We start from the raw sequence: 25621 nt of genomic DNA on the forward strand, positions 1-25621 counted from the left end.
CAGAGTAGGCAGCCCATGTATGCATGCAAACAACTCCAGGAAACAAAACAATGCGTGGCAGTCTCACTAAGCCATGTGACACTGCTGCCCTGCAGCTTACACATGACTTAGGACCAGTTCCTCACGGTGCCGCTATACTGTAAAGAGTGCTGCCTATAAGCTCCAGTGGTAGAATGCAGGCTGACCCGAGTCCTGGGCGCTGTGCAGTACACATGGGCATCCTGGTGCTTTCTTCCCACTGGTCACTCTGTCCTAAGCCAGGGCTGGTAACTGGGTTGGTGATCTGGGCCCCATTGAACCCAGGAAAGGCAGAGGGCAGTTCAGGACCTGGTTCCCACATGCTCTGGGCTGAGATCTCCCAGGAGGGGCCAGAAGCCCTTTGTCTTTCTGCAGGATGAGCTCTTCCAGACTTCTCAGCCTCAGGATGGTCACTGGTCCCTAAGATTTTAGCACTATGCAGATAAAAAGAAGAAAAAACTAACTAGCAAAATTGAACAAACTGAGGCAGGAGGGGAGATTGTTCCTTCTGGCCCGTCCTACCTTCCCAAAGTGGACAGGGAGGGAAAGGTGCCCAATTCTGAGGAGAAGCTTGCCCACACAGCTCAAGGCAAGCCCCAGACCCTGCCTTTGGCTGCCCAAATGCCCTGCCCCAGAAAACACGGCTTGAAAGAGAAAGGACACAGAAAGGGAACCATGCTCCGGGCACCCCAGTGAGGGAGACTGCCAAGCACAAAATAAGTGAAACAGGCGAGCCTGTGTGAACCGAGACCAGTGAAGTTCCTCACAGGGAAGCCACTCCTCCTGTTCCACTTGTGGCTCTAGGGACCAAACCCTGGGCCTTGCGCAAGCTAGGTAGGCACTTAACTGTAAGCCACATCCCGAACCGGAATCGGTAACATTTAAAACCCGTTTGTTTGTTTGTTTTTCCCCCAGGCTTGCCGTGGTAGTGCACGCCTTTGATCCCAGCACTTGGGAGTCAGTGCAGGAGGAGGACAGTGAGTTAGAGGCCTGCCCGTCTATACAGAGTGCCTGGGCAGTAGGAGCTACGTAGTGAGAGCCTCGTCTCAATCAATTAATTAATTAAAAATAGGTTTCTCTACAGGCCAAGGTGGCTTGGCTTGCACACCTTTAATTTCCCTGTACTGGAGGAGGCTGGGGCTATCAGTTCAAATCTAGCCTGAGATACCTAGGGAGACTTCCTTCTCAAAAGGAAAACAACAACAACAATAATAATCGACTTAAAAACAAACCCTGCCTTTCTCTAAACTTCCGTCAAAGTCAAGCAACTAGTGGAGGTTTGGCGGGCCTGAGGCCTGGGCTCAGTGCACACCCTGTGGATGTAGGGGGTTGGCTCTAGGCAGAGGCCCGCCCCCGGGTATCCCCCGGGCCCGGCGCTCCGGCCCCTCCCTGGCCAGCAGAGCGGAGAGCCGGCGACCATGCACCGCATCCGGCGGGCCCTTCTGCTGCGCCTGCAGCTCGCCCTGTTGGTGGCCACGGGGGCCGGGGCGCGAGTGAGCGCACCGCGGAGCCTGGCGTGGGGCCCCGGGCTGCAGGCCGCCGCCGTCCTGCCTGTGCGCTACTTCTTCCTGCAGTCGGTGGACTCGGACGGCCGGAACCTCACTAGCTCGCCGCCAGGTCAGCGCCCGGGACCGTCCCCACGCATGGCTATGTCCCTATTGCGGGTGTCACCCTCTCTCCCCTCCCATCGGCGTCCCTGCCCTCCTCCCTGACACCCACGAGGGCGGGAGACGCCACCTAGGTCCGTTGGGTGACTGACTGTCTAACTCGAAAGACTAGGCACACGGCGCGCGCGATGACCTATGTAAAAGGGTAAGTAGCGTAACTGGCACCTGTGGTGCCCTACGGAGCGCGGTGGTGCGATCACGTGATGCAGATGGTCCTTCCTGGCCTGCAGGGAGTGTCTACCTCCCTGACTCAGCAACCCACTCATCGCCTTGGCGCTGCTAGGCCCGCTGTCGTGCAGGCCGCTGGACTCAGGCCGGTTAGTAGAATCGGTCTAGGGAGGGGCTCATCCTGAATCCCCACAGGGTCCTCCTCCCACATCTGACTGCTTCTCTAGACTTGCCCAGCTGGTTTCAAGTTGTTGCCAGTCAGGATTTGCTCATTTGTGTCTAAATTTAAGGCTGCGCCCAACTGGCGTCCTGTTTTGCCTGCAAAAGAGACAGCAGTAAGCCAGGACCTCCAACACAGTGCAAATGAGAATTTCATGTACTGGGAGGTCACTGTGTATTTGGTAATCCTGGAGTAAAAAGAACATGGCAATGTCTCCCTATCTGAAAACTTAGACTCTACTGAGAAAACAGGTAATTAGCAGCCGACCTATTCGGTCACAGCGCAGTTGCTTATAATGGGTTATGTGCAGTGTGGTGTAAACATTGAAAAACTGCCGCCAAGCCCGGGGGAAGTCTGGGAAGCTTTCTGGAGTAGGCGTTTAGAGGCTGAGAGGGTTTTCTGGACAGGCTTGCAGAAAAAAAAAAAGCACGTGGAAAAGCAGAGAGCATGAGGACCAAGTGTTCAGAACAGGAGCCTGTGGGACACGGTTCAGATGCAAACTGTACCTTAGTTCTCTCCAGTTCCGTAATAAATAGACGGACCCAGACATGCACTCCTGCGGTCACAGCAAGAGAGCAGGGAGTTTTTAACCCCAACTAAAATTTTCTGCAAAGATTGTTTTATTTTATTTATACTTTTGCGGATACGTGTTTGTGTGTGTTTGTGTATGCCACTTGTGTGCAGGTGTCCACAGAGACCAGAAGGGGGCACTGTGTCTGCCGTAGCTGGAGTTCTAGGCACTTGTGAGCTGCCTGATACAGTTGCTGGGAGCTGAGCATGTGACCTCTGGAGGTGTAGGAAGCACCCTGAGCCACTGAGCCATCTCTCCAGCCCCAACATATCCCAGTGTTTCTGTAATCAGAAAAAAGATCTTTAAAAAAAAAAACTGTTGCAGTGCATGAATGGATTCTGGAGTGTCCATGGCAGGAAGTCAGGCGTGTTTAGAGGGTTACGTAGGCCTAGGGCAGAAAGCACTTCGGCCTTCTGGGACACTCTAGTTGGTAATGTGGGGTCAGTGCTTTCCCTGTAACTCCAGAGAACTTTGATACACTTCCTGAACGGTCACTGAGAGGAAAAAGTATCCGCCCAGGACCCCAGGACCAAGTTCTCAGCACAAAAGAGATTTAGTTGTCCCAGAGGCACAGAGGGCAGGGAATAAGAGACAAAGACAGAAGACAAAAGACTAAGGGGAAGAGAAATGGCCAAATAAGGGACTAGCTAGCCCTTGGTGCCAGCTTTAGGAATGCACTCTAATGGTTCTTAGCAAGGCAGGGGACCATGGAGGGAGAAGAGCAAGGCTTGCCAGAGCCATGCTGGCTGTGCTGGAGCTGGCCAACCATAAAATTATTTTCACTGCTACTTTATAACTGTGATTTTGCTATTGTTATGAATCCTAACGCAAATCTGAAATGCAGGGTATCTGATGTGCGCCCCTGTAAAAGGATTGTTCTACCTTCCTCCCCTCAGCAAGTGGTCACTGCCCACAGGTTGAGAACCGCTGCTCTAGACTCGGCCTTTGTCATCATGAGCTCCTAACTGTGGTTACTGCACTAGACCCACACGAGACTGGCCCTGTCAACAGTCAGTCACAGAACGGGGAGGGCCGTATGGGGCCCTGCCCCTCAGTTCCAAACTATTAGCTTCTCGGAGAGGGAGAAAGAGCCATCTTCTGTTGAGCAACTGCTGTATAAGCCACTACTGAGCCTAGTGGGCTCCGAGGATAGCCCCAAAGAGATGGTCACACGAACAGCCCTGGGTAGACCCAGTGGGGTCATAAGCAAAGGAAACACACATGAATGCTAAAATGAGATCTGTAGACAAGGGCAGGAGGCAGATTGGGGAGCGGGGAAGGGTGAGAGTGGCCAATATGTATTATATACAGAACAAGTTCAATAAAAAGGGGAACATTTCCTCAGACATGAGGGTTACTAGATACTTAAATGGTGTTAAATAGCGTGTGTGTATTTTGCAGGAAGAGAGCTGAATTACCACAGGGGCATTATCTTTAGAGTGTGTTCTACTAACTGCCTGAGCTCGAATGTTATTCAAAGGAGAAAAGACCAAGTAGGCGAAATGTTGCTTTCGTCAATGAACTAATTGTTTTCATCCCGCGTCTTTGTTATTGAGTGGCCGGTGAATCCCATGTTAAGTCAGAGCCTTGGCTTAAGGATGGGCCAGACATAGTGACTGGGCGCAAAGATCTTCCAGGCTGAAAGGAAGTCTTCTTTACCATGAAGACTTGCGGGGCCGAGGAATATCTCTCCTAAGATACCTGTCTAATCGCTGAGACCTAACAGTCAGGGAATGGCAACGTTATTTGTGTTTCTTTTGCTTACAGGCCAAACACAGTTCAAAGTAGTGATAAAATCCCTGTCACCTAGGGAGTCAGTCCGTATTTATGTCCCTAAACCTTTGGACAGAAATGATGGAACATTTCTGGTGAGATACAGGATGCACGAGACTGTCCATGAAGGCCTCAAGATAGACGTCCTTTATGGTGGCGAGCATGTGGCTCAGTCTCCCTATATTTTGAAAGGTACGTGTTGTTAGTCACCTGACCCTAGGCCTACGTCTACGTAGGACCCACGCTTTTTAGAAGGTTGTAATGACCCTGCAGTCAAATCGGACAGAGTAAGCATTGTATATGTACTCCTTGAAGCTCAAGTTTTATGTCATTTTTGGCACTTTAAAAAAAGTATCATTTTCTGGGTTTACAGAGCACTTGGTGCTCTTGCAGAGGACCCGGGTCCGGCTCCCAGCATCATGCACAAGGGAGCTCTCGACCATCTATAACTCCACTTGCAGGGACCCAGTGCCCTCTTCTGACCTCTGAGCACCAGGCATGCATGTAGTGCACACACACACCAGATAAAACACACACATAAAATAAACAAACATTTGAAAAAAAAATCCTTTTCTGTTTCATTTTATGTTATTCCCATCACTTTATCTTTAAGTCTGTTCATCCTCTCTCCTGCAATGCCAAGTTGCTATTGATCCCCTATAGTTTTTTTTTTTTTTTTTTAATCTCTTGATGCCATTTTTAATTTCCCTAAGCTTTATCTCTGGGATGTGGCAGAGTTGATTGGATATAATTTAATCCTCTCTAGTTATCTTTTTTACAGTTTGTTAGAAGAAATTGAGCCACATTTAATCGAGGGCTAGTTATTCTCCACTGTTGAGACGTGCACTCCCCAAGTCCCAGAGTGAAGAGGCTTTCCAGCCTGGCTGACGCAGGCCCCTTCCTCAGCCATACGGGGGCGCTGTACCCTGGCCTGCCCTATGGGGGCGCTGTACCCCGGCCTGCCCTATGGGGGCGCTGTACCCCGGCCTGCCCTATGTGGGTGCTGTACCCTGGCCTCCCGTGTCATTCTGAATCCTTCTCCCCTGCACTGGGTGGTTTCCCCTCACAGATACCCTGATCATAGGCTGGGCTGCATGGTTCTAGGTTTTTCTATGGTTAGTTCTCACCCTTCACATACTCTGTGTTCCCAAGCTCCATTGCTTTGCTCTCCCTGAACCCTCAGCTCTTCCTCCACTCAGAGAGGCTGCCTACCTCTACACACACCCTCTTTCTGAGCTACATTAAGCAGCAGGTTGTGTGACCTGTGAGGCTTACCTTGCCAGTGTCCACCGCTAGGATTCGCTGTACTTTGTTAGCTCATGCCCATGGTCTGAAAACTGTGAGTCCGTAAGTCACATCAGGTTCTGTTCACCAGCTTAAGTGAAGGAATAAGCCGGTGCCTCTTATTGGTCTTGGTCTGAAATAGAAATCTTCATGAGAACAAGGCCTAATGATGTCATCACAGCTCTAAGCAGGTAGAGACAGGAGGGTCAGGGCTAGCCTGGGCTACAATGAGACTCTGCTTCCAAAGGTCATACATAGAGCTTCAAGATGATTTAACTTTATATTAAAATAAATATGGATCTGTCTGGAAATCGTGTTAGATTTGTACTCGTTGCTTTCTAAGTGTGTCTTCAGAACCAGCTCTGCAGAGTCCTCTGCCCACCCAGAGCTACACTGACAGACCTCTTTGGGGTGCTCTTTCCCTCTGAGATGTGCCAGCCAAGGGAGCTGCAGGGACTTCGAGGGGAAGGTCCTCCATTTTCTCAAACACTTAACTATTTCTACATTTGAAACTCTGAAAGCCAAGAAGCGCTCCCTTTCCGTGCTAAAGTGAAGTCATTTTATATTAGTTACTTATACCTCACTAGAAGCAAAAGCATCACCCAAGTGACCGACCGGATGTTAGTTTGGAAGGGAGCGTGTGCCGCGCAGTGGATCCAAGGTGCCCTAACGGGGATGAAGTGACTCCACCGCTAACTGCCCTCAGAGAGATCTGCCCCTGTCAGTAGTTTTCAGATCAGCCAACTACCAGCCAGCACTCACACCTGCTTATATCATGGGGTTTGTTAACTCGGGGTCGCATTGTGTGTGTGTCACCTCCTCAGGACCCTTGTATCACGAGTACTGTGACTGCCCAGAAGAGGATCCTCGAGTCTGGCAGAAAACTCTGTCTTGTCCAGCCAAGGAACCACAGATCGAGCAGGATTTTGCTTCCTTCCCCAGCATTAATCTCCAGCAGATGCTGAAGGAAGTCCCCAAAAGATTTGGGGACGAGCGGGGTGCTGTGGTTCATTATACAATTCTCAATAACCACGTCTACCGGAAGTCTTTGGGGAAATACACAGACTTCAAAATGTTCTCGGATGAAATTTTGCTGTCACTGGCAAGAAAGGTATGCAGATGAACGAACTGGTTCCAGAAAGTACTATCACTTAATTTCGTTGTTGTTGTTGTTGCAACAGTTACATACTTAGAACTATACAGACCGATGAGAGTAGCTCAGAAATGTGTCGGAGAATGTGCATAAAGTCTCCTACCTGTGCAGATGGCTGTTTGCTGGAAGACTTACATTAAGCTGGGCTGTGGCTCTTGCCTGTGGCCCCAGCACTCAGGTTCATGAGAGCCAGGCTCTGGATGCCAGGACAGAGCATAAGTCTGGTTCTGTGGTCTAGAGGTTCTGGCAAGCTTAGCCATGGCTTTAATGTCGGGTGTAGAGACTTGGGCAGCTGTATAGGAAACAGGTCATGCTGGAGGAGGGTAGAGTCAGAGTGCCTAGTAAGGACATTGGTGCAGCATTCCAAGTCAGAGATAGCAAGGGCCTCAGCTGAGCACTAGTCGTGGGGATGGAAACGGGGCCGAGGAGTCTAGAGGTGACAGAGGGCGGGAGCTTAGGTCTCACTGCAGACTAATGTAGAGGCAGCTGGTGAGGGTTTCCAAAGCCACACAGCCACACTTCTCTAGATATGCCCACTTCTGTAACCTTACATTTTAAATGTCACCTCTGGAGAGAGAGAGGTAGCCAACTTCCAGTTAAGTGAGTCTGTCATATGGTACCCTCACCGAGGGCCTTCTAACAGACAGCGAGCAGGAGGCTTTCTGCTCCCTTATCCCAGTGTTTTCAGTGGTCGCCTAGATCACAAGTGCTGCAGAATGCCCAGTTAAGGAGACGGCTCAGTGGGTAAAGTGATAGGACCTGAGTCCAATCCTCAGGGCTCATGTGAAAGAGGCCAGTCGTGATGGCACGTGCTCCTCATCCCTGTTGCTGAGGAAGCAGAAACAGCTGCGTCCCTAAGGCTCAGAGCTTAACTGCTAAACCTCCATCGACCACGTAAGGAACTCTTTCCGGCCAGTGAGAGACCATGTCTCAAAAACAAAAACAAAAACAAAAACCAACCACCACCACCACCAACAAAACAAGCCAAGGTAGATGACTCTTGAGGAAAACCACCAAAGACTGACCCGTGTCCTCCACCCACAGGTGCGCACACACACATGTGTACACACACATGCATGCACAGCCAAGAGACTGAGGCATTTGATTCCCTCCCAGTGCTAATGTTTGTGCTTTTGTTTTTGTAGGTCATCCTCCCAGATTTAGAATTCTACATTAACCTTGGAGATTGGCCCTTGGAGCATCGAAAGGTCAACGACACCCCTGGCCCTATCCCTATCATTTCCTGGTGTGGCTCCTTGGATTCAAGAGACATTATCCTTCCAACATATGATGTCACCCACTCCACACTGGAGGCAATGAGGGGAGTCACAAACGACCTCCTCTCTGTTCAGGGGAATACAGGTAAGTTAAGGGAGATTCTCTAGGGGAGACCTTAGGGGTGAAAAGGGGGAAGGGAGTGTTTAATCAGGAAGAGTAAATGCACATGGTTAGTGAGCCTCACTTCTAACTAAGGAAACTGCTTGCCCAGTGTGTGCGAGGACCCAGGCTCCATTCCCAGCATGACAAAGCAGGGCAAAGCACCCTAAGGCTGAAAGAGAATAATTTGAAAATTAAAAACACATATTTTGGGGTAGTAACGCCGAAGCTTATAGTCTGAGTTTAATCATTTGTAAACATCTTTTCAATTCGCCACTTGGTCATACTATCTGAAAAGTTACAGCAAAGAATAAAGATATTTAGATAATATGTATATTTGGTAGACTTGTCACTGAGCTCTGACTCCAGCTCTTTTTATTATTGCATGAAATGAGAGCAGGTTCTGAAAAACACAAGAGGATTGTGATCATGAGGCATCATGACCTCATCCTCTGACACTTTGTAAGGAATTCTTTCATTTTTCTGCACTCCTTGAGACTTTTAAACTGGAGTCTCTTCTCTCTCTTTTTAGGATTCCTTTCATTTTGATACAGTACCCCTTTTTTGGAAACTTGCTGGCCTGCAAAAAACTTTGTCCTTTTCAGCCTCTATTTCTCTTTCATGTCACTGGGGGGACAAGATCAGTGATTTGTGGAAAATACCTAAAGATGAGAAGAGATAATAAAAGTAAGATGAAGACAATATGAAATAAAAGTTGGCCTACTTCCAATTCAATAACAGTGAATTTCGGATGTTTTGTAAGAGATTGGAATTAACTTCTCTAAGACATTTCCCTTCTACAAAAGAGAAGATATAGTTTCATGTCTGTAATCCTGGCACTTGAAAGCCCGAGGCAGGAGGATTGTCATTAGTTAGAGATCCATCTGGGCTGCATAGCAAGTAGCAGACCAGCCAGGGATATATTGCGAGATCCTGTCTCACATGTGCGGGTAGTGAACTGTATACTGTACTTAATAGCATCAAAGACCAATGACTTCCCTGTATTCAAAACTATGAGGAGCTGAGCTGGAGAGATGGTCAAGTGGGCAAGAGCACTCACTGCTTCTCCAGAGGACTCAGGTTCAATTCCCAACCCCCACTTGGTGACTCATGGCAGTCTATTAACTCCAGTCCAAGGGAGTTAACGTGGCCTCTGCGGGCACTTCATGCACACAGTACACAGGCATACGTGAAGTACACGTACACATAAAATTAAAATAAAGGGAAAATACGGGCTAAAAATCTGTTGGAGTTACTTGGTTGTGCAGTTTTCTGCTGACGCCGTGTAAGAACAAGAGCCTAACTCATGTGCGATTTGTGAAACGTGAAAGATGGAAGAAGCTATGGCCTTTGCAGTGGGACAAACAAGGAACCTCTGTTTGCCTTGAGCTTAGTCTGATAGTGTGGTGGCTACAACAGTGAACAGGCGGTGTGAGCTGTCCTTGGCAGGTAAATGGGAGGGCGTGGGGCAGACAGAACGGCCTCAGAAAGCGTCTCTGGGAAACGGGGACTTAGTTAGCCCCAGGTATTTTGGAAACAGTGTCTGTGTTACAAACGTGAGCTCGGGAAAAGCATCAGCATTTTAAATGGCAATGGTGGAATAAAGGTCATTATACTGTCTTATGATTTCAGATTCTTAATCATAATTTTTTATGGCCTCAAACTTCTAGGGCCTTCCTGGATCAATAAAACAGAGAAAGCTTTCTTCCGAGGTAGAGATAGCCGGGAGGAGAGACTGCAGTTGGTACAGCTGTCCAAAGAGAACCCACAGCTGCTAGATGCAGGAATTACAGGATATTTCTTTTTCCAAGAGAAAGAAAAAGAGCTTGGAAAAGCCAAGTTGATGGGTTTCTTTGATTTCTTTAAGGTATGAGTCTTCCTATGGCTATGAAGTGATTAACTGTGTCCAGAGTCCCCGGAACAGGTGGTTCAGCAGGTTGCCTCTCAGCCTTTCCTGTCCGACCGAGGGAACCAGAGAGCTCTGGCAGTTCCGTCTCTGCTCATTTTGTTTGCCAAATAACGTAGAACTATATTTAATGCTTAATATAAGAGTTAACACGAAGTCTGAATGTATTTGTTGTGGCTTTTCCCCTTTGATTTAATAAGCCGGGAAGATACGTGTCTTTCACGTGACGTGATCGCAGGTGTGTCTGGTAGAATGAAAAGCGTGTTCGTTTTTATGTATGCAAAGTAGGAGCTGGAGTTGGGGTCCTGCCTGTGGCCCCTCCTCCACTGCCTGTGGCCCCTCCTCCACTGCCTGGGGTCCCTCCTCCACTGCCTGGGGCCCCTCCTCCACTGCCTGGGGCCCCTCCTCTCTTCGTGGCTCTGGGGTCCTGTGATCCCTGACGTGTTCCTTTACTTTCTTTTTGTATTGATTTGTGTATGTATGTGTGAGTTTGTGCATGCATGTATATATGTGATATGGTGTGCATGTGTACATGTGTGTGCATGTGCGTGCGGGCGCTTGTGTGTGTGTGTGTGTGTGTGTGTGTGTGTGTGTGTGTGTGTCATGCATGCACACACACACATGTATGTGCCCCTCACTTCTTTAGAGCCTTATGAGACCCACATCAAACTGCCTAGAAAACCCATGGTGTTGATTATTTAAGGACTTATTAGAAGGTTAGGGTGTAGCCCAGTGCAGAGGGCCTCTGTTGCTTATGTGAGGCTTAGATTTGATCTCCGGCACTGAACGAGAGAGAGAGAGAGAGAGAGAGAGAGAGAGAGAGAGAGAGAGGGAGGGAGGTGGGGGGACGGAAAGGAGTCACCTATCTTGAAATGGATCATCTTCATCTCAGGGATTTTATGATTTAAAAAAAGTGAATTTGCATTCAGAATGTAGATTTATAAATTTCTCTGGATACCAATTTTCTCACTTGTTAAAAACTTCATATTATAATTAAATTAGATTTCAAGCCTTTGAAAATGCTTTTGAAATGAAAATCAAAACTCACTAATCCAATATATGCCAACAAAATGACTACTTCTCCAGGTTTCTGTCAACTATTTTTGTTACCCCTCCGCTCCCCTTCCCTCCTCCTTCTCTTCTTCTTCTTCTTCTTCTTCTTCTTCTTCTTCTTCTTCTTCTTTTCTCTCTCTCTCTCTCTCTCTCTCTCTCTCGTGTGTGTGTGTGTGTGTGTGTGTGTGTGTGTGTGTGTGTGTGTGTAAGTCCGATGACAATTTACCAGAGTTGGTTCTTTCCCTTTATCATGTGGCTCCTGGGGCTTGAGCTCGGGCCATCTGGTTTGGTGGCAAGCTTCTCTACCATCTGAGCAATCATACCTACAGTTTACAGGCTGGTGAGATGTAAACTCTAGTTTATCAGCCTATAAACTGCTGAATAGAGACAGTACCTTTCTGTTTTGTGGGTTTAATAGAAGGAACAAATACATGTTTATATATGCAAATTGATAATTACTCTCACTTCAGAATATAAAATTTTAGAACGTTGACAATAGTTTTAATACCTGCTTTGGTTACAGAAGTCTAGACTCTCTGCTTCTCAGATGAAATTGAAACAGGCTCTCATTCCTATCCTAAAATTTCCTGTAAGGGAGCTGTTAAAGGCTGGTTATCATTTTTATTCAAAGAGAAAATAAAAGAGAAATGAAATGCAAACGCAGATTCTGGAAAATAATCTCTGTATTTCATTTTAAATACTGGTGAGAAACAGAAGTAAAGCAAATGGCTTTATGAGATTTTTTTTCCTTCTAATTCTCTAGTACAAGTACCAGGTGAACGTGGACGGAACTGTGGCTGCGTACAGGTATCCGTACCTCATGCTGGGGGACAGCCTGGTTCTGAAGCAGGAGTCGCCGTATTATGAGCATTTCTATGTGGCGCTCAGGCCTTGGAAACACTACATTCCCATTAAGAGAAACCTCAGTGACTTACTGGAGAAAGTGAAATGGGCCAAGGTATGTTCCGTGCTCCATCAGGACCTGGTGCATCAGAATGAAATCAAATCAAAGGAAGCGTGATTTTCTGGAAAATGTTTTCCCTTTAAATAGCCGAAGATCAGACATCAGGGCTTGGAGAGATGGATCAGTGGTTAGGTACCTGCTGCTCTTGCGAAGGATTTCAGTTTGGCTCCTAGCACTAGACAGCTCACAGTGACCTGTAACTGTGGATGGCCTTTTCTGGCTTCTGTCGCGGCGCTCTGCACAAACCCACGTGTAGATACACGTATGTACACATATGAGAGAGAAAGAAAGGACCTCAGAGTCACTTTGTACTCCCTCTGTCAACACTGTTGAAGGTTGGATTTGAAGTCTAGCGTTGTATGTAGTGTAGCTTTTCTTAACGAACCCTGTTGACACTTACATGTGCAGGACAAGAACACACAAAATACGAATTTCAGATGGAAAAGGCCAGAGTTGAAAGGCTGTGTATGTAAAAAGAACATTTCAGGCAACTAGGACAGTATCCTTCACCCCTCCCCCACCCCTCCCCCCACAAGTCCTTACCCAACATAGGCCACACGGCATCCCAAGAACACGTTCCCCATAGAACAGGGAGTCCTTTATTTTTTTAAGGAATAACATTAAAAACTATTGGGGTCTATTATGAAGCTATAAAACTTTATCCCTCCATTATAATATTTTTCCACTTTTTAAGTTTTAAGAAGTTATATTTGTTTATGGAAATAATGGATCAGAATAATTGTTCTAGCTTCTCCTAAGATCCACAGTTGCCACAATTTCCTATCAGTATATGCACAGGATAAACATTTTCCATGACAATAATTAGGAGCATTAGCTGTTCCTGGCTCTACAGCCTGTGATTACTAAAAAGTGAATAACTTTGTATTATAACGTTATAGTCCCTTGTGGGTACCACTTTGTAATATTTTTTTTGTCACTGACTGCATATTTATGAAGCTTTATGAAAAACACATTTTTATTATTTTAATTTTACACATTTGTCAGTATAGAGGTCTGTGCACTTGAGAAAAGATGCCCTTAAAGGCCAGCGCTCCTTTGGAGCTGACGTGGAGAACCACCAGGGTAGATGGAGAACCACCAGGGTGGATGCTGGTCCTCTGCGAGGGCAGTGCTCACACTTAACTGCCGAGCCTTCTCCCCAGCCCCAAAACATTTTTCTCCTTGGCTTGTTAAGACAGCATTTCTCTGTGTAGCCTTGGCTGTCCTGGACTCACTTTGTAGACCAGGCTGGCCTCAAACTCACAGAGATCCGCCTGCCTCTGCAACCCGAGTGCTGGGATCAAAGGCGTGCGCCACCACACCTGGCTCCATCTTTTAAGAGCCGTTTTCACACGGAAGTTGATTCATTGTGTTCTTAGGCAGAGAGGGCAATGCCAGGGAGGCAGATGAGGGACCCCAGGCTGTCTCCGTGGATAGCAAGGGAAGCACTCACTGAAGAGAGCTGTGGAGTCAGGTCCACGCACCTGTGTCTTTTTTCTTTAACTGACCACAGCCTCCTTTGTAAGTTATAGCCCATTGTGGTCAGTGTCTCCCATGTTGCCTATGTTCACACACACACACACACACACACACACACACCCGTCACACACTTGCACTTGGCTTTCTTTGTGGGATGCAGCAGTAATTTTTATTTTTATTTTTTTACCTTTTAGGAAAATGATGAAGAAGCAAAGAAGATTGCGAAAGAAGGGCAGTCAACTGCTAGGGCCCTGCTCCAGCCGTCCAGGCTTTACTGCTACTATTACAGAGTGCTACAGGTCAGCTCAGAGTGGCCATCCTGACGGGTCAGGGCTCCTTAGACCACATGTGTGGATTGAACACTTTGTACCATGCTTCCTGGGGGGAGGGGACCAGGGGCAGATTGTGGAAAGAATTTGGATTCAGCTGAGATTTGTGGGAAGACTTCCTCTGGAGTCCCCACACTTTGTTTTGATTTTGTGGTGTTTTGTTTTGTTTTGTTTTTGTGTGTGTGTGTGTGTGTTGTTTTTCTGAGGTGTGGCCCTGGCTGTGTTAGAACTAGCTCTGTAGAGCAGGCTGGCCTTGAACTCACAGAGAGCCGCCTGCCTCTGCCTCCCGAGTGCTGGGATTACAGGCGTGCGCCACCACAGCCCAGCCACCCCCACACTTTTAATCTTCGTTCTGTATTATTAAAAAATGGGGGCTTGGAGTCCATGAGGTTGGTATTTAGAGAAGTTCTTTCCTTGTCTGCGGGTGGAATAGAGGCAAATTGTGTAAATACACACACAGACACACACACACACACACAGAGACACACACACACACACATACACACACACATACACACACACATACACACATACACACACACACACACATACACACACACACACACACACACACCTTCTTGCCATCCTTCAATGGGTTCCATCCTCTCTACTACTATAGTTTTAGTATTTTTTTTATTTTTATTTTTTAGCTTTGATTAGTTTTATTTTGTTTTGAGCTTGGTGGGAGAAGTGGGAGCATGGTGCCCATGATGATGAGAGGACAGTTTATGGGATGGAGATGAGCGGACAGTTTATGGGATGGAGATGAGAGGACAGTTTATGGGATGGAGATGAGAGGACAGTTTATGGGATGGAGATGAGAGGACAGTTTATGGGAGTTGTTTCTCTCCTTCTACCATGTACGTCCCAGAGCTTGACCTAGGCTCTTACGGCTGGGCAGCAGGCACTTTTACCCACTAAGCCATCTTACTAGCCCTAGCTTTAATTTTAATGGTAGGAGTTTCTACCTCTAACATGTTGAGCAGGCCCACGTAGCTGTATTATTATTTTGTTGGCATTAGCTCAATATTAGGAATATATAAAACCAAGTGGACACACAATAAATGAAGTGAAAGACTTGGCCCCATAGGGATATTTCTGGCCAGAGTTAAAACATTGCACAGGGCCTCTTGCCATGGTTATGACTCCAGGCCTACAGGACGGACCAAAACGGCTATCTGCACACTCCATCTGGAGATGCACATCATATTGGCCTGCTGATATGAAAATTCAACAACATAATTATTCAGTGAAATGGAGGATAAGCATTGACTCTGTTTGTTTCAAGGAGGGACATTTGGCTTGGTGTCTGTCTTTTCTAGAGTCATCCCATTTACACAGATGTGTAGATTAGGCTTCTACACCAGTCTATGAAATGTTGCACTAGCGTTTATAGTAAGTATAGTTAAAATGTAACTATGAGATTAGAGTGGGCCAGACCTTTGGTTTGGGCCTGAAACATCACGGTTGGAGGTGGAGGTGGGTGGGAGGTGGGTGGGAGGTGGGGCCAGACTGAAGCGTGAACTAACCTTCTGTTCCTTGCAAACATACTTCAGAAATATGCTGAACGCCAGGCCAGCAAGCCCATGATACGTGATGGAATGGAACTTGTTTCCCAGCCGGATGATGGAGGATCCATTTGCCAGTGCCACAGGAAGAGGCCTGAGAGGGAAGAGCTTTAAGGAGACTCAGCTTCACACTCCTTTGTATGCTGGCTGCATCTTTAAGACTTGTGAAAGATGCTAAGCTGTGAATAAACAAAGAAACCAGGCCTGGTGGATGAGGTTCGCACCTATAATCCCAGCACTCTGGACGTGTGCAAGAGGATTCCGTTAACACAAAGCCCACCTGGGGTATATGGTGACTTCCAGGCCAGCCCAGAGCACCCAGTTGTATTGTATCAAAAAAGCCAGAACAAAGAAGAAATGTAGAGAAAAGCCAAGCATGAAATCTACACCTGGGAGGCTGAGCCAGGAAGATTGTGAGTTTTAGCATTACCAAATACCTTTAGAGTGAAAACTGCTTGTGTGAGCACCATATTGGATAAAAAGGCTTGTAAGTCGACTGGGAATCTGTGAATGCCACATTTACTGGTTTGTTTCTATATCAAAGATTTAAACAGTAAGTTTCGCTCGCTTTTACATTCAATTATGAAGGGAAAAGTGCCTGGGGAAGGTTTTATTTTCTCCTCACTGTGTAGTTTCTCCTCTTGCTTCGGGTGGCAGCCTCCTTTTGGAAGATCTGATGGGGTTCACTGAGGACCACGCTGCTGGCTGTTTAAGGCAGCATAGAGACTGTGGAGGAACATGCCGTATCATTAGGATTCCTTCAGCTAAGTTCTTGCTGGGATTTTAGACAGAATTAAGGGGAGATTGTATCTTACACTGGCAACTCACAACCTGTCTGGGCTGTACACCTATTAAAGACAGATAGCTGTTGGTCATATGCATCCTGTGAGCACGTGTATCCTAGGAATATAAAAAAAAAATAATAGTTTACAAAGTGTTATCTTTAATTGTTTTTGTCCTTCTAAGAGTCCTTGAAATCTGCTACCGTCAGCTTCAGGAAGCCTCCATATCCTGAGATTCACTGATAGGCCAATGGCAGAGGCAGGTACTCACTCCTGGCTCCATGGAGCCTCCTCTGTTTCAGTGGGTTGATAAACAGTACTGAAGCCGTTCAGATAACGGTGTTGGAACTTGCCTCTACCTTGGACAACAGGGTCAGGATCTAGCTCTCGTACCACAAATTCATTTCTAATTCTTCAGAGCATCACCAGCCCAAGATGCAGTTCATGACCAAATGCACTCTAAAACAAGAGCTACCCCCCACCTCCAGAGTGGAAGCACCCCCTGATCTGAAGGATTCATTTGGTCACATCCGTTCTCCTGAAGACCAACAGGAACACAAGAATTTTTATTTTTAACTAGATCGTAGTAATGTAGTATCATGCCAAATATCCCATCATCTATTTAAAGCCCATCAGTGTGGTGTGAAATAAAGGACGCGATGTCCTGAGACCACACCCTGGTGCACCTGAGCCTGACTTACTGTGCACAGAGAGTAGGGTTTATGAAAATGGGTATGGGGAGAAAGGCTACTGCCCTCGTTTCTACCTCTTTAACCCCAGGTCCTGAAAGCAAATGGTAATTTGTTAGAGCCAGATTAAGTCTTTTAATTTGATGTCTTCTGGCGATGAACAGTTCTAGGATTTAAAAGCAAGTGGAGACAAATCGAGCAGTTTGTCTTGTCAGATCCCCATGATTCTTATTTTAAAGAGTCCCACCTTGGAGCATTGCACTGAAGGCAGAGTTTTCACACACGAACCTGCAGGGGACATTCCACATCCGCCTTGCGACAAGTATATCAAGAAATCTAGAGGGCCCCATGTCTCCCTAACGTGCCATAGCCTTTGAGATGAGTTTTACATGGCTTTTTGGTTTATTAACTTGAACAAATCTTAGTGAAACCAACTGAAGTATTAAGCCCTAATTCCTCCCCTTCCTGCTCACCTATTATCCACATAGTCCATTAGCTGCTTTGAATACTGAAAGTTTTATAAAAATATATCTGGCTTCAGAAGCCATGAATTAAGAGAGAGAGAGAGAGAGAGAGAGAGAGAGAGAGAGAGAGAGAGAGAGAGAGAGAGAGAAGGGAAGTACCTGGAAGGGACAGGAGAGAGGAAAGGGGACAACATAATTATATTTTAACTTCAACGAAAAAGTTTTAATCTGACTTTTGAAAAGAGAGGGATGTAAGACTATAAAAATATAATTGTGTTCATTTGACTAAACCATCAGCAGTGTCTGTGGCTTCAAACACTAAGTGGCCATTACCCATCAATAGTGAGTGCATTGCCTGAAGAGATCCTGACAAGCTGAGGAACTGAGTGCCACCACTGACAAGAACAAAGCAGTTTTAATTGTGTTATGATGAAAGCTTTCTCTGATGTGTTCAGTAAGAACCAAAGGTACGGGACATATAACCTGAAATCATTTTGCCAAAGAGAAAAATAAAGTGGTTGAGTTTGAAGGACAAACTGCCAGTGTTGGAGAAGGGGCCAGAGAGAAGGGAATTTGTGCTTTTTGCCTTATATCTTTTAATGATATCTAAATTGTTTTTAAACTATGGATATAAATCAAGGTTGTAAAACAGAAATGTCGACATAGTAAAAGCATAAATGTTCAGGGGGTATAAGAAGGAAAAAAATGGATATTTATGTTTTTCACAATGCCATATTAAAAACCTGTGTCTAGTATTTTCTCATGTGGTTTTATTATATACTTAAAAAAAATAAAGCAAGTTTTCTTAATAAAAATGGGAAGCCATGTACTTTGTTTTAAGAAAGATTGTATCTACTTGCGCCTTGGTATGTCTATGAGTTTGCCTTCATATATGTTACTACCCCACGTGCATGCCTAGTGCCCAAGAGACCAGAAAAGAGTGGTGGAACCTCCTAGAACCGAAGTTACAAATAGTTGTGAGCTGCCGTGTGGGTGCTGGGAACTGAACCTGGGTCCTCTGCAAGAGCAACCAGTGCTCATAACGCTCTAAGCGCCTGCTCTAACCTTCACCTCCATCATGTCCTCACGAATAACTCAAATAAAACTGCTGTCATGACCGTTCTGTCTCTATTGGGCAGACATTTTTTTTTAAAGTTTCACACCACTTTTTTTTATTTAAAAAAAAAAACTAATTTTTTAAAATTTTAATATATTGTATTAATTTATTCATATTACATCTCAATTGTTATCCCACTCCTTGTATCCTCCCATTCCTCCCTCCCATTTTCCCCTTACTCCCCTCCCCTATTGACTGTGACTGAGGGGGACCTCCTCCCCCTGTATATGCTCATAGGGTATTAAGTCTCTTCTTGGTAACCTGCTGTCCTTCCTTTGAGTGCCACCAGGCCTCCCCATCCAGGGGACATGGTCAAATGTGAGGCACCAGAGTATATGAGAAAGTCATATCCCACTCTCCACTCAAGTGTGGAGAATGTCCTGTACATTGGCTAGATCTGGGTAGGGATTTAAAGTTTACCGCCTGTATTGTCCTTGGATGGTGCCTTAGTTTGGGCGGGACCCCTGGACCCAAATCTGCCTATCATAATGTTCTACTTGTAGGTTTCTAGGACCCTCTAGATCCTTCTACTTTGCTATTCTCCCATGCTTCTCTCATCTAGAGTCCCAATAGGATGTCCTCCCCTCTGTCCCAGTTCCCTGGTAAGTGAAGGCTTTAGTGGGACATGCCCCTTGGGCTAGTATGCAGATATAAGTGAGTAAATACCATTTGAGTCTTTCTGCTTCTGGGTTAACTCACTCATTATGATCATTTCTAGCTCAATCCATTTATCCACAAATTTCAGGAATTCCTTGTTTTTAATAGCTGAGTAGTATTCCATAGTGTATATGTACCACAGTTTCTTTACCCATTCTTCTACTGAGGGACACTTAGACTGTTTCCATGATCTGGCTATGAACATGAATAAGGCTGCTATGAACATGGTTGAGCAAATTTTCTTGTTGTGTTCTGGAGCATCTTCTGGGTATATTCCAAAGAGTGGAATAGCTGGGTCTTGAGGAAGCCTTATTCCCAGTTTTCTGAGATAGCACCAGGTAGATTTCCAAAGTGGCTGTACTAGTTTGCATTCCCACCAGCAATGAAGGAGTGTTCCTCTCTCCCCACATCCTAGCCAGCATGTGGTGTCGCTTGAATTTTTGATCTTAGCCATTCTGATGGGTGTAAGATGGAATTTCAGAGTTGTTTTGATTTGCATTTCCCTGATGACTAAGGAGGTTGAGCATTTCTTTAAGTGTTTCTCAGCCATTTGATATTCCTCTGTTGAGAATTCTCTGTTTAGTTCCCAGCCCCATTTCTCAATTGTGTTATTTGGTTCGGTGGTGTTTAGTTTCTTGAGTTCTTTATATATTTTGGATATTAGACCTTTGTCAGATGTAGGGTTGGTAAAGATCTTTTCCCAGTCTGTAAGCTGTTGCTTTGTTCTCTTGACAGTGTCTCCTGCCTTACAGAAGCTTCTCAGCCTCACGAGGTCCCATTTATTAATTGTTAACATTAAGGCCTGGGCTGTTGGTGTTCTGTTCAGGAAGTTGTCTCCTGTGCCAATATGTTCCAGGCTCTTCCCCACTTTTTCTTCTAAGTGACTTAGTGTCTCTGGTTTTATGTTGAGGTCTTTAATCCATTTGGATTTGAGTTTTGTGCAAGGTGACAAATATGGGTCCAGCTGCATTTTTTTACACATAGACCTCCAGTTAGACCAGCACCATTTGTTGAAGATGCTATCCTTTTTCCATTGAATGGATTTGGCTTCTTTGTCGAAAATCAAGTGACCATATGTGTGTGGATTCATATCTGGGTCTTCGATTCGATTCCACTGATCAACCAGCCTGTTGCTGTGCCAGTACCATGCTGTTTTAATTACTATTGCTTTATAGTACAAAAAAAAAAAACCCTAATTTTTAAAGTTAACAAAATAATGAGTCTCATTATCGTGTTTCCCTATATATGTGTCACTATACTCTTAGGAGACAGCTGCGTGAGTTGAGCCATCTCAGGAACAACCTCTATTTTACTGACAGGGACGAGGCTCTACCTTCAGGGCCAAAGTCCAAGAGGGAATCTGACTGCAAAAAACTGAGTTGAAGATCCTGAAACCAGGTGACGTGGTTAGGCCCAGTCACCCCCGTTTACTTCCTGCCTCAATACCTTGTGTCAAAATAAGATTGCTCAGTGCAAAAGCCCACCCGCTCCCCCTCGCTTTGTGTTCCTAGCCTTTAAAAAATGTACACTCTCCCTTTGGAGACGCTGTTCAGACCCTGAACTGGCTGCCTCCCAGCATGCTCAGAAAAATAAAGCTTTCTTATATATATATATATATATATATATATATATATATATATATATATATATATATATATATATATATTACATACATATATTTAAATGCCACAATGGCCACAATGACACCTATTATTATAAATAACATTAAATTTATATGTACTGATAAATAACATTTGAAAAATTATCTGGGCTTTCTTTTAAAATTTATGTGGTCTTTTAAATTTTGCTAAATAAATCATTTGCGTTATAAATGTAACTTCTGTAATTTCATGTAGCTGTTACTTAATTCACACCTATACATGAAGGAATAGTCAGCATGCATGATCACAGTGTATCATTTTTAAAAATTCTTCATTGATCTTTTTTTGTGTGGAACAGTACCAGCCTGGCCCAGACAGTGGAAAGCGGGGCCTGGAAGACAGCGCACAGGGGGCTGAGAGCTTGGTTTCCTGTGTTCTTTATTTTCCTTGGAATTGTTTCACATCTTGCCTGTTAGAAACTTCTGGTCCAGTATTCTTCCAGAGGTGCAGTCTGTCCTTGAGGATAGAGCCCAGCTGACTTTTAGCTCAGTGGGATTGCAGATTGCAGAGCCAGAAATGAGCACAGGGAGGGTGGGGCAAGCCCCTCAGGCAGTGGCAGAGTTCACTCAAACTAGTTTCACTTTCAGTCACTCTTGTCTGAAAGTCTGGTTTGACAGCATCTCTGGTGCAGCAGTTTTACCTTTCATGAATCCTTAACAAAAAAACTAGCATTTACCCCCCCAAGTCCCTTGTAACACACCCTGCTCAAACTATGACACCAGCTAAGGAATATATGTGCAGTAAATATCGAACCCCTACTCAGATCTAGCCAATGGACAGGGCATTCTCCACAGCTGAGTGGAGAGTGGGGACTGACTTTCTCACAAACTCTGGTGCCCCATATTTGACCACGTCCCCCTGGATGGGGTGGCCTGGTGGCACTCAGAGGAAGGACAGCAGGCTACCCAGAAGAGACTTGATACCCTATGAGCATATACAGGGGAGGAGGTCCCCCTCAGTCACAGTCGCAGGGGAGGGGAGTAAGGGGAAAATGGGAGGGAGGGAGGAATGGGAGGATACAAGGGATGGGATAACTATCGAGATGTAAAATGAATGAATAAAAATTCTTTTTAAATTAAGAATCTTTATTTTTGTAAAGTTAATGAATATACACATAAAATGTGTGTGCCATAAAATGAGTGGGCACTCATTTTGGTACTTAGATGGGAACACTGTCCATTAGAACAAATGTCTTCCTGGTTTCAGTCTCAGTCTGTTCGTATCACGTTACTGAGCGCCTGTCCTACCTCACGCTCTGCGGCAGCTGCTGTCCTGTGGGGCTCAGCGGTCTCAAATCAGATAGGAAAGACCATAGGCTTCCACACCGGAAGCGCTGAGGCATCAAGCACAGACCGTGCAAGTGTCACACACAGAACATAAATCTAGGAAAGTTAATATGCCTCATTTCCGCCGACAAGTCCACGCCCAGCCAGTACAAACCATGTCTGAGTGTCCCCGTGAGACGCGGATAACAAGACCGACTCTGTTAATTACAGCATTGTTAAATATAGCTTGGTCACCAGCCCAAGCGAAGTAAACACAAGTTAGCACGAACCTCTGCTAGCTAGGTATGTTACAAAGCTTTCATTTTTAAGCTTCTCTGGAGTGAGTTTTCTCGGCATCTACCCCGAACTTAACAATACTTTGTTCTAATCCTTCCGCCCCATTTCCTCCCCTTGCGCTTTCCTGACCTCTCACATCCCCAACACCAATCAAGAAAACAAGGAAATGCCCCCACAGACTTGCCTACAGGTTAATCTGATGGAGGCACGTTCCCTAGTTGAGGTTTCCTTTTCCCAGAAGTCCCTGGCTTGTATCAAGTTGACAAAAAACAAACAAACAAACAACAACAACAACAAAAAACTAAGCAGCACAGTCCCCCATAGGCTCACATATTTGAACACTTGGTCCCCGGTAGGGGGCGCTGTCTGTGGAGGTCATTGAACCTTTCAGAGATGCGGCCTTGATAGCAGAAGACCATCACTAGGGGGGATGGGCTTTGAAGGTTCAGAGCCCGCCCTGCTTCCTGCTCTCGCTGCACTTCCTGCTTGGTGCGCTGCAGTCAGGTAACTTGCAGCCACGCCATCCCGGAAAGCATCCACAATGGCATCTGAAACCGTAAGCAAAAATAAACTTTCTTCCCCACAGCAACAGAACTGACATACATGGTTTCCAAGGATTCACCGTTATTGCAAACTACTAGCTTCAGAGGAAATGAACTCCCTAGAGAAACATGGACGCTGCTTCCCCACAGAACCTCAGCTCACCTGCTTAAAGCGCTTGCATTACTGCCTGCAGACAGGTGACGCTGAGGTGAGAGCTGAAAAACCTTCCATAGACAATTGTTTGACCTCTGCGCCAGGGCTTTAGCGTTTGGGGGCAATTCACCAAGCAGACCACTATTTAGCTAGTTTGGAGCCTCACAGAGGAGTAAATACAAATATCCTGCTTTTACCGGCTCGGTGGAATTTCTGTTACTAAGGACACCTGCACTGGGCCCGGGGAGCCAGGTGTTCCCGGGCCAGGTGAGCATAGAGATTAACAGGAGTTGACCTGACTTTGGGCTTGTTGCAAAAGTCCCTGCCGCCAATTAGCCAGCAACATGGGCTGTGACAGCTGACTGGCTAACAAGGCTGTAGGTAATTTATCTTCGAGGCGCCATTTCTGTCTCTTATAAATGCTGGTGGGCAGAGCACTGGTTCAAGTTCCCAACACACCCTTCAGCCCTGGTAGATTCCTGACTCTTGATTGCTTTTGTTGGTTTGTTTTTCTGCTTGGCTTTAGTAAACCCGACTGACCTTATTGGTCTTGGAAATGAAAGCAATTTTGGCTGACTTATCCGGGCCTGAAGAAGAGACGGTATAGTGCGCCCTAGGGGTATTAGGTAAGTTCTCCCTCCACGGGGGTGGGGTCGGGGTGGGGAGAACAGGAGGAGCTTGAATTCTCAAGTTTCTTAGATTTGTGCTTGAGTATCTGCGTTTGTTTTTGCTTTTGCAGTGGGAGAGCTTGGGGGGCGGGGGGGGGGAGCAGGCGGGCTCATACTTTCTAGGCAAACGTCCTACAACTGAGCTATTGAGACATGCTTTTAAAATTCTGGACTGTGAGGGAGGGACCTGAGGAAAGTACAGCCACAACCTCGCAGTCCCCTGCCTAAAAACAACCCAGCCTGGCTGGAGAGATGGCTCAGAGGGTCAGAGCCCTGGCTCCTCTTCCACAGGTCCTGAGTTCAATTCCCAGCAACCATATGGTGGCTCACAACCATCTGTTATGAATCCGGTGCCCTCTTCTGGCTGGCTGGCAAGCCACACATGCATACATAATAAATAAATCTTAAAAAACAAAAGCCCAGCCGACAAGGTTGGGGAGGGCTCGTGCAAAACTCTCCTAGCCCTTTGCATCCCACCTAGGCCACCAGGCCACCAAGTGCCTCGGGAGAACTGTGTTCCCAGGCTGTGGAAGCCGACGCCCCCCAGCCACCTCTCTCATGAAGCGGGAGGCAGCAGCACGGTGCAGCGCTCTAGGTCCGGGTCAGGGAGACCCACCCGTGCAGTCAGCCAGCCGGAAGACTGTGTAGCTAACGAGCATCTGGTGACAGACAAGCTCTTTTCCCCCACAACACTTGCTTCTGGGTGCAAACACCGCCACGCCGAACCCCGCCTGGGCCACTTACACTGCACCGCACCGGTGGATTTTACTCTTCACTTTGAGCAGCTGGGTAGGCGCGAGGTCAGCTACCGATGGGGCGTTTGGCTGTGAACAGCACAGGAGCTCTGGGCCTTCAAGAAGACGGGCTCAGGCATCAATCAAGACAGCCTGGGTTCCCTCTAGCGCTGGCCAGGGGAGGGAAGATGGGTCTGTTGCGTGTGCTGGGAGCACGGTAGGAAAGGACGAGGCTCCCTCAGACAGGTCTCAGGCATAGGACCCTACTCCAGGAGTCCTTACTTTTCCCATAGGAGGGGGGGGGGTAGGAACCAGAATTGAAATTTTCACCGGACTTCTTCCTTTAGCCCATCTCGCCTCACCCCGTGGTTCCCTGCGGGCCCACAAACCCAGCTTCCCTACTGCGAGGTGCCTTTTCTCTTATGAGTCCACATGCCGTCCTCAGGGTCCCAAGCACCCCCATTGCCACCCGGGCCACTGCCACTCTCACATGCACTCTCCCCCCTCCCGCCAGCCCCCCCCTCCCGCCCCCATCTACCTCTGCCCTTAGCCTGGTCCTGAGCCTGAGACTGGAAGAACAGGAACAGTGCGATCTGCTGGTCTCGTAGATGCCAGCATGCTGTTTGTCGAGTGGAGAGGTATGCCAACAGCAGCCTTGGGGCCCCGGCCCCTCACGCCACAGAACTAAAGCTCTTGCCAGACTAGAACTTCAGCAGACAGGGCCAGCCGTAGCTACGCCCCCTCCTCTCCGTTGTTGCTATCAGCGCCGGTTTAAACGTGTTTAAATGGGGGCGGGGCAGGGTGTGTGTGTGTGTGTGTGTGTGTGTGTGTGTGTGTGTAATAGCACTGGGTAAAAAAAACAAAAAACAAACAAACAAACAAACAAAACAAGCTGGGTGTGGTATAGCACGCCTGTAATCCCAGCATTCGGGAGGCAGAGAGGCAAGTAGATCTCTGTGAGTTCGAGGCCAGCCTGGTCTACAAAGTGAGTCCAGGACAGCCAAGGCTACACAGAGAAACCCTGTCTTGAAAAACCTAAATAAATAAATAATAAACAAATA

The 25621-nt window shown here is 46.6% G+C and overlaps 1 protein-coding gene and 1 long non-coding RNA gene across 2 annotated transcripts in view; one reads left to right on the forward strand and one right to left on the reverse strand.

Moving 5' to 3' along the window:
* Nucleotides 1-25621, reverse strand: part of LOC311597190 — a 43365-nt gene that overhangs the window by 16072 nt on the left and 1672 nt on the right. Inside the window, exon 2 of the long non-coding RNA XR_014779129.1 lies at nt 5693-5834. This is a non-coding gene — a long non-coding RNA (uncharacterized lncRNA). The remainder of the gene's footprint in view (nt 1-5692; nt 5835-25621) is intronic.
* On the forward strand, nt 1373-18280 carry POGLUT3 (protein O-glucosyltransferase 3). The gene is made up of 8 exons (XM_084781380.1): nt 1373-1635; nt 4412-4609; nt 6526-6812; nt 8000-8216; nt 9902-10098; nt 11954-12148; nt 13828-13932; nt 15519-18280. Exons 1-8 carry the CDS (start codon nt 1437-1439, stop codon nt 15642-15644), a joined length of 1524 nt encoding a protein of 507 aa, XP_084637506.1. The 5' UTR covers nt 1373-1436; the 3' UTR covers nt 15645-18280.

This window comes from Acomys minous (assembly GCF_964271855.1).
Source record: "Acomys minous genome assembly, chromosome: 5".
In the NCBI taxonomy this organism is placed as follows: Eukaryota; Metazoa; Chordata; class Mammalia; order Rodentia; family Muridae; genus Acomys; species Acomys minous.

What these genes read in the sequence shown, in the direction of transcription:
- POGLUT3 (XM_084781380.1), top strand. Translation starts at nt 1,437, where the DNA reads ATGCACCGCATCCGGCGGGCCCTTCTGCTGCGCCTGCAGCTCGCCCTG. An exon ending in GTTTCTTTGATTTCTTTAAG is followed by an intron (nt 10,099 to 11,953) that starts GTATGAGTCTTC and finishes CTAATTCTCTAG; the next exon opens with TACAAGTACCAGGTGAACGT. An exon ending in ACTATTACAGAGTGCTACAG is followed by an intron (nt 13,933 to 15,518) that starts GTCAGCTCAGAG and finishes AACATACTTCAG; the next exon opens with AAATATGCTGAACGCCAGGC.